General features: G+C 36.9%; 1 protein-coding gene across 1 annotated transcript in view; it reads left to right on the top strand.

Moving 5' to 3' along the window:
* The first annotated feature begins 1,943 nt into the window (after positions 1–1,943).
* Positions 1,944–9,252, top strand: part of LOC125856199 (uncharacterized) — a 10,579-nt gene continuing 3,270 nt past the window's right edge. Inside the window, exons 1-5 of the mRNA XM_049535743.1 lie at positions 1,944–2,142; positions 2,223–2,294; positions 6,346–6,425; positions 8,458–8,599; positions 9,025–9,104. Of these exons, the coding sequence (XP_049391700.1) occupies positions 2,065–2,142; positions 2,223–2,294; positions 6,346–6,425; positions 8,458–8,599; positions 9,025–9,104 (452 nt within the window). The 5' untranslated portion in view covers positions 1,944–2,064. The remainder of the gene's footprint in view (positions 2,143–2,222; positions 2,295–6,345; positions 6,426–8,457; positions 8,600–9,024; positions 9,105–9,252) is intronic.

Below are 9,252 nucleotides of genomic sequence, written 5' to 3'. Positions count from 1 at the left end.
TCTGTCTGCCTTTCTAATATGATGTTAGAGGATGGATACATACATTTAGTTGAGTGATGGTATTTGAACAGTTAACAGGCCATCAACACATCTGCATCAAGATTCACTCAGGACTAAACAAACAAAGCATATTCATGTATTACTGTAGTAAAACCAGAAACAACCTCTCTACCCTATAAAGGTAGGGGTAAGGTTTGCGTAGATTCTATCCTCTTCAGACTCCGCTTGTGAGATCACATTGCTACTAAAACAAATAGTAACACTGCATCAGCATCGTAAGGAGGTTGAAGTATCATGAGATCCAAGTTTAAAGTTTAAACTTTGAAGTATAATAAGAATATCCCATACTAAGAAGAGTGAGGAGAGATTTTGTTTTGTAGCTTGAAAACTAAGGTTGAGGCATGTCAAGAAGTAAATTGGATGTTTAAATTTGGCCAACATATCAATTAGCCAAATAACATAGAAGAAAATATCATAGCATAACCAATAACTAATATTCCCACTGTTCTAAATTTATGTAACATAGTTCATTGAAGCACTAAGTTTATGAATGAAAAAAAAAAACATTTTAAAATTTACAATCTACAATAAGTTTTTGATATTTATGTGATAATAAATAATCTCACAAAAGTAAGTTAAGAGTTTTAAAGTTAATTTATTTGTAAATATGGAAAGACAATATTAACAAACTAAAAAATAGTACAAAAAAAAGTTTTTAATTAAATATAGATAAGATTCAAAGAACATATTAGTAGTAAACAGCTGACTAATCATCTTATTGGTCCGTATGTTAAGTTAATGTCATTATAATTAGTTAAGTTATTATTGTATTGAGACAAAAAAGGTTTTTAATTAAATATATCTATACTACCTTAAAAGCATGAACTCCCTAACTTGAATGTTAAATTACTATAATACCCCCAACATAAAATACCAAATTTTATATATTTTATATTTTATATTATATTTATTTATTTGTTCTATATTATATTAAAAGCTGACACCTTTTCACAATGATGAGTAATGAATTTTCCGAGGGGTTGTGACCTTTTATAGAGTTGTGACTTTTTCGGAAAATTATGACATTTTTGAAAAGTTGTGATTTTCCTAAAGGGTTGTGACTTATCTGATAAGGCATGATAAACATCTTTTAATATTATCCTTTGTTGTCTATAAATAGAGAGGTTTTCTCATACTTTTAAATTACAAATTTTGNGGCAAGACACAAAAATTACCAAGAGGGTCATTACAGTGATTTTAACAGAAGATAAGGTATAAGAATCTCCCTAGATTATGAGCAAAATCTAAGACACACACTTTAACAAATTTAAGGTCTTATTACCCCTGAACCCATTTTTTTTGTAATTTGGTGCACCTTTTTGGCTTACGTGGCATCTAAATATCTCTCACACACCTCAATTGTGTGGAGTCGCCGAATGTGCTACATAAGCCAAAAGGTGGACAAAATTAAAAAAAAAAATGAGTTTGGGGGGGAGGGGGGTAATGTGACCTGTTTATTTATGGTGTGTTCTGAGATTTCAGTCATAGTCTATGGGGGTACTTGTGTCTTCTCGCATTTTAAGAGTGACTAACTTTCAGTAGTAATCATAAGAAAATTTACATCCACTATTCATAGGAACTTATACTTTATCATATTTTCTTACTTAATTTTCTCATTAAATAATATTCACATTATTTTTAAAAATAATGTAGTACATGGTTTGATATTCACGTGCAACGCACGTGCGTCAAAACTAGTATAAGATTCAAAAAAGCATATTCCTAGTAAGCTGCTGGCTAATCATCTTATTGGTCACTGTGTCAAGTTAATGTCATTATAATTAGTCGAGTTATTCGCATGTTAGTTGATTGACTCAGGAAACGGAGACGTCACAAAACCCAAACAAATCCACGCAACATCTTTTACTTACTCTTTAGTCAAACAAAGAAAGACAAAAATAAGCAGAGCACAAACTCCCCTCTTTTTTCAAAAAAACCCTACTTCGCCGGCGCTATCTTGTCGGAGACGGAGATAGTTGCTGGCCGGCGGCTGTGTTAAACAATATGAAAGTCGTTGCTTTAGTCAGTGGCGGCAAGGACAGTTGCTATGCCATGATGAAATGCATTCAATATGGTCACGAGGTTCTCAATTTTTGTCTCTTTACCTAAGTGTTTGATGATTTTGTCGCTTGTTATTGTGCTCTTATTCTGGCAATTTTCAGATTATTGCGTTGGCTAATTTGATTCCCGCTGATGATGCAACCGATGAGCTTGATAGCTACATGTATCAAACAGTGAGTTTTTTTTTCTCTTTAAATGCTGAAAAAACCGATGGTGATATTTTTGTAAGCTGGAGCGGAGCTAGCCATTGGTTATGAGTTCGGCTAAAGCAGTAACTTTGGTTCAAACCTTGAATTTATATTAAAATTTTCATTGTAAATGTACAAATTATTACTCCCACTTTCAGTTTATTTGTCTTAATTTTCTCCATTTCAAAAAGTATGTCTCTTTCCATTTTTTTTTTTTGGCAACTCTTTAATTCTAACTTTGCCTGCGGCATGTTTTAAGACCACAAGGTTAAAGATGTTTTGGTACATTCTACCCGTCTTTTCTTTAAAACCACAAGATTCTAAAGTCTATTTACTTTCTTATACTTTATGCACAAATTAAAATGGAGGGAGTAATATAGAACCTTGTAACTTTAGGATTAGAATCCTGAACGCATAAACTTCAAATTTTGTCTCTGCCTCTGCTTTTTAAGTCCCAACATATGAATTCCCTATATGCATAACATTCAGAGGGTCTGTCATAGTTGGATTATTTTATTGAAGAGGTGTTGAATTAGAGAAGTTCATTATATATGTATGTGAAAATGGAACTAATGCTTAAGGGGAACATCCTTCTTGCAAAACTCAATCTGATTGAAGCTTATCAAAATGAAAAAAAACGATCTTTTGGTTAGTTATAAGCTGCTTTTTTATCTTCCATGATAATGGTGGTGTCTATGCTGTCTTGCGCACCTTGAGGTTGTAAGCTGCATCAGAAACTTTCTATAATGTATCTGCTGGAAAATGTCTTTATGTATTTTTCTGCTAAGACAGTTGTGACTTGTGAGAAAATCAATGTTATGATTGTTGGGCTTGTAAGGCGACGACATCCACAGAGAGAAAATGTTGTAGAAGTTCCAATATTTAGATGGATGTGCGGTCATACATGCTTGATAAGAAATAAATGATCACATTCAATAGAGGGTAAAAGTTGTATAGCTGGAGGATAAAATGAGAGAATGTCCCCTTAATGGGTTGTCGATTGGCAGCAATAGATGAGATTGAATCAGTCAGAAGGTTCACCCCTCACCCGGGTGGATTGGGGAGTTGAGACTTCCTTGCTCTTTTTCTTTGAGAAAGTTAACATTTTATAGACAACAATACACCAATGGTTTATTTCAGTAGTAATTACATCAAGAGTATACAATAAGCAAAACCAAAAGATCTATCATATATACCCCTCCTAAACTATCTAAAAAGTGAGTAATGGCCTCCACCTCTTTGGGAAGGACATGGTTACACCAAAAATAGAGGGTTATAAGGCAGTTCAACTTCAAACTCTTGAAAGGGATGCTCTTGTTTTCGAAGCTACTCTGGTTCCTTTCCTTCCAAATTGTCCACCAGATGCAAGCAAGGACAATCTTTCATCTTTCCTTGTGACCTGATGTATTCCTTTCTCTATTCCAGCATGATTTTCTGGGTTGTGTCTTGGCATGGACCAACTGATTCCCCTCAAATTCAAAAATTCCTGCCATAGTTTCTCTGTCACTCTGCAATGGAGGAAGAGATGTTTTGTTGTCTCTGTTTCTCTTTCACAAAAAAAGCACCTGGAGCATAACTGTCTTCCCCTTGTCATTTGATTGTACGGAGTTAGTACTGCTTCCCTAGCTACCAACCAGGTGAAACAAGCCACCTTGTGAGGTACATTAATTTTCGATATCATCTTCCAAGGCCATGGTAGAAACATTTCAGCTGGCCTGTCAAGATGTCTATAAGCTGATTTTATTGTGAACTTCCCATTGTTGGCCCTCAACCATTGTAAACTATCCTCATTTGTGTCAAGGTTGTTTGCCTACTCTAAGGACTTGTAGAAATCTGCTAATTTGTCTATTTCCCAATCATTCAACCTTATCCTAAAAGATAGGTTCCATCCTTGGTTGTCTCCGACTTCTGCTACTGTTGCTTCCTTCTGTTGGTTCAGATTATAAATCTCAGGATGCAACTGTTTCAGGGAGTGTTGTCCAACCCACACATCATTCCAGAAGAATGTCTTCCTTCCATTTCCTATATCAATTTTTGAATTTCCCCATATTTTAGACCATAAATTCTTGATTGTTCTCCATAAACCAACCCCATAAGGGTTTTATCTTCCTCAGTAACCCATAAGTCCTCCATTGCAAATCTGGAGATTATAACATCTTTCCACAGACCTTGTTCTACAGAAGCAAACCTTCACAGTCACTTCAAGAGGAGACTCTGGTTTTGAACTTTGAGAATTTTTATGCCCATTCCCCCTTCTTTTTTTGTTGTTTAACACCTCATCCCATTTCACCAAGTGATGTTTCTTTTCCCCCTCTCCATTTTCTTGCCATAAAAAGTTTCTCCTAATGGATTCTAACTTCTTTAAAACACTCCCTGACATAGGGAATACTGATATCATGTAGGTTGGCATAGCATCAAGCACACTATTAATTAGTGTCAATCTTCCACCCAAGGATAGGTATTGGCTTCTCCAATTTACCGGCATTTTTTCACACTTCTCCACCACTGCATTCCATATATTCTTTGATTTACTGGTTGCTCCTAGAGGCATCCCTAGGTAAGTGGTAGGCATTTCTCCCACTTTACCTCTAAGAGGCCAGCTAGTCTGTTGATTTCTGGGACTTCATTCATGGGGTAGACAAATTTTTTTCCCCAGTTTATATGTAGTCCTGAGACAGCTTCAAACAATATAAATATGATCCTTAGATGCTTTAGTTGTTCTTCCTCTGCACCATAGAACACTAGGGTGTCATCATCATACTGCAAATGGGAGATAGATAAGCCCCTGGTGTCACTATCATTCATCAAGAACCCTCTGATCATGTTACTTGATTGTGCTGTTTTCAACATGCCACTTAGTCCTCCCATAGCTAGGATAAAAAGGAAGGGGGAGAGGGGATCCCCTTGCCTTAATCTTCTTTCTGAGGGAAAGAAACCAGAGGGGTATCATTTAATAAAACTGAGAATTTGACTGTTCTCTCACAGTACTTCAACCAATTTATCCACCTATTTTTAAAACCCATCCTATCCAGTGTGTACCACATAAAGTCCCAGTTGAGGTGATCATAGGCCATTTCTATGTCCAACTTACATAGAATTCCAGGAACTTTAGTTATTTTCCTCACATCTACACATTCATTGGCTATAAGTATGACATCCATGATATGCCTACCCTTAATGAATGCCAATTGATGCGTATCGACCAGCTTTGACATCACTTTCTTGAGACTTCCTTGCTCTTAGGCCTGTTGTAAGGCCAATAAGATCAGGAAGAAGGGGATTTGGTTCTTCCTTTTCTTCGAACCGACTCTAAAGTCTAATCATGATTTTGACTCTAGTATGACACCTCCCTCTGTCGCTACAGAAATCGAGAATGGAGGTGACTTTGCTACACTTGCTTATAGTTGGAAATTCCAACTCGAAGGCCCTAGTACTACTGACTTTGTCCATGTCCTATATAAACCTCTAGATGCATTGGGTTATTGATGCCATCATTGATGATTGAAGATTCTAAATGGAATGAGTGTACACCTAAAGTCACAGAGAGGCAAGTTGTTTCAGAATACAAATATCTCAGAATCAGTGTGGACCTAACTAAAAGCAAAATGCAGGTGAAGTAAATTATCTCTATAGACGATAATAATAGTTGAGTTGGTCAGTGTAACACTTACAGCATGCGTAGTGTTTTTCAGGATTCCTTTTTATCCTGGTTAGACTTGTATGTTTCTGTAGCAATAGTATGAGACTGACATAGAGAATCCAACATTTGCATAAAAGACAAATTAGTTAGTATTGGAATGATAGAACCTGAATGCCGAGAATTCATATAGCCACACCTGAACTAATTTCAGGTTGAGTTATAGTTAAATGATCCTCTTTCTAGCATCTTGATGTCTCCCATCTACTAGTGGAAATTTCCTTTCTTATTTACAAGAATTCTGGTCATAAGTTTTGTTAATAAGAAAGATAAGCGATATTCTCCTCCTCTCCTTAATACCATGTTTTCATTTAAAATGATCGGTAACTGTATCTGCAGGTTGGGCACCAGATAGTTGTTAGTTATGCTAAATGCATGGGACTCCCATTATTCCGGAGGCGAATTCAAGGATCCACAAGGCAAGNGTAGCTCAGGGAATGCTTGTTTGAGTGTCTCCTGTCCGCACCAGATGTCATTCCAAAATGCCACTTTTTCTCCATTACCAACCTTACATTTTGTTCTATCTTTGACCAGTAGCCATAAGTTCCTAATTGATCTCCATACACTACAATCATAAGGGCTGGTCACCCGCTCTGTCATCCACTTGTCCTCCATGCCATATTTTGCTGTTATTACTTCCTTCCATAGAGATACTTCTGGTGAGGCAAATTTCCACAACCATTTCATCATCAAGCTCTTATTCTGCGCACTCAGATCTCTGATGTTGAGTCCACCCCCTCTCTTGCTAACTAGCAACTCCTCCCATTTGACCAAATGATACTTCTTATCTTCACTGCCTTTCCATAGAAAGTTCCTTCTAATTGCATCTAACCTCTTGGTTACTTTGGCTGGTATAGGGAATATTGACATCATGTATGATGGCAAGGCATCCAGGACACTGTTAACTAGAGTTAGTCTGCCACCTGAGGATAGATATTGACACTTCCAGTTCACGAGCTTCCTTTCACACTTTTCAATTACACCACTCCATATTCCACTTGATTTTCTCTTTGCCCCCAAAGGCATTCCCAAGTAGGTTGTTGGTAGTTCACCTACTTTCCCTCCAAGCTTGTAAGCTAAGTCCTTAATATTTGGTACTGTGTTTACTGGGTAAATGAAACTCTTGTTCCAGTTTATGTGCAAACCTGACACAGCCTCAAAAATATTTAGAATGACTCTCAAAATTAGCATGTGCTCCTTTACAGCTCCACAAAATACTAAAGTGTCATCTGCATACTGTAGATGCGTGATCTCTAGATTGTTTCTTGTATTTTCCCCCATTCTGAAACCTCTGATCCAACCATTTGCTCTTGCAGTCTGGAATAGGTTGCTCAACCCCTCCATAGCCAAGATAAAAAGAAAAGGAGATAGGGGGTCCCCTTGTCTCAAACCCCTTTTTGATGGAAAAAACCCACATGGGTTTCTGTTGATCAGAATAGAGAATTTCACTGAGCTTATGCAATGTCTGATCCACTTTAACCATCTTTGACCAAAACCCATCCTCTGCATCATCTTCATCAAAAAGTTCCAATTCAAGTGATCATATGCCTTCTGGATATCCAGCTTGCATAGGATCCCTGGTTGTTTATCCTTTTTCCTGGAATCAATACATTCATTGGCTATCAACACTGCATCCATGATCTGCCTGCTCTTGATAAAAGCCATTTGTTGCTTGTTCACAAGCTTATGCATCACCTTCTTTAGTCTCTCAGCCAAAAGTTTTGCAATTATCTTGTAAACTCCCCCCACTAAACTTATTGGTCTAAAGTCATTAAGTTCTTCTGCCCCTATTTTCTTAGGTATCAAAGTCACAAAAGTAGCATTTATACTCTTCTCAAACACTCCTTCCACATAGAAGTTTTGAACTGCTGCAACCAATTCTGTTTTGATGATATCCCAACACTGTCTAAAAAAAGCCATTGAAAAGCCATCCGGGCCAGGGGCTTTGTCCCCCGCACATGCTTTGATGCATTCTAGAATTTCCTGAGCTTCAAAAGGGGCCATCAGTTGGTTGTTGTCATCTTCATCAATCATAGGGCACTCCCTCATTTCCAATGCTGGCCTCCAATCCTCAGTTTCAGAGTACAGATTCTCATAGTTCTCAGTGATCTCTCTTTGAATTTCAGTAGGTTCAGTTAGTAACTCTTCCTTGACTTTGATTTTATCAATAGTGTTGACTCTTCTGTGTGAGTTTGCTACCTTGTGGAAGAAATTGGTATTCCTATCCCCTTGTCTAAGCCAAACTGCCCTAGCTCAGGGGGATTTGGTTTTTCCTTTTCTTCGAATTGACTCTAAAGTCTAATCATGATTTTGACTCTAGTATGATACCTCCCTCTGTCGCTATAGAAATCGAGAATGGAGGTGACTTTGCTACACTTGCTTATAGTTGGAAATTCCAACTCGAAGGCCCTAGTACTACTGACTTTGTCCATGTCCTATATAAACCTCTAGATGCATTGGGTTATTGATGCCATCATTGATGATTGAAGATTCTAAATGGAATGAGTGTACACCTAAACTCACAGAGAGGCAAGTTGTTTCAGAATACAAATATCTCAGAATCAGTGTGGACCTAACTAAAAGCAAAATGCAGGTGAAGTAAATTATCTCTATAGACGATAATAATAGTTGAGTTGGTCAGTGTAACACTTACAGCATGCGTAGTGTTTTTCAGGATTCCTTTTTATCCTGGTTAGACTTGTATGTTTCTGTAGCAATAGTATGAGACTGACATAGAGAATCCAACATTTGCATAAAAGACAAATTAGTTAGTATTGGAATGATAGAACCTGAATGCCGAGAATTCATATAGCCACACCTGAACTAATTTCAGGTTGAGTTATAGTTAAATGATCCTCTTTCTAGCATCTTGATGTCTCCCATCTACTAGTGGAAATTTCCTTTCTTATTTACAAGAATTCTGGTCATAAGTTTTGTTAATAAGAAAGATAAGCGATATTCTCCTCCTCTCCTTAATACCATGTTTTCATTTAAAATGATCGGTAACTGTATCTGCAGGTTGGGCACCAGATAGTTGTTAGTTATGCTAAATGCATGGGACTCCCATTATTCCGGAGGCGAATTCAAGGATCCACAAGGCAAGCCTTTTTGCAGTCAATTGCCTAAGTTTGAAAATTTTATTACTGGGTGCTTATTAAAGAACTGGAGAGGTGACATTTATTATTTCTTGTTGAAGGATAGAGATGTGAAGTTGTTATATATATATATATATATATATATATATAT

The sequence above is a fragment of the Solanum stenotomum genome, chromosome 2 (assembly GCF_019186545.1).
Source record: "Solanum stenotomum isolate F172 chromosome 2, ASM1918654v1, whole genome shotgun sequence".
Classification (NCBI taxonomy): domain Eukaryota; kingdom Viridiplantae; phylum Streptophyta; class Magnoliopsida; order Solanales; family Solanaceae; genus Solanum; species Solanum stenotomum.
The sequence above is the reverse complement of the archived record's forward strand: the minus strand, read 5'-3'. Positions and strand labels throughout refer to the sequence as shown.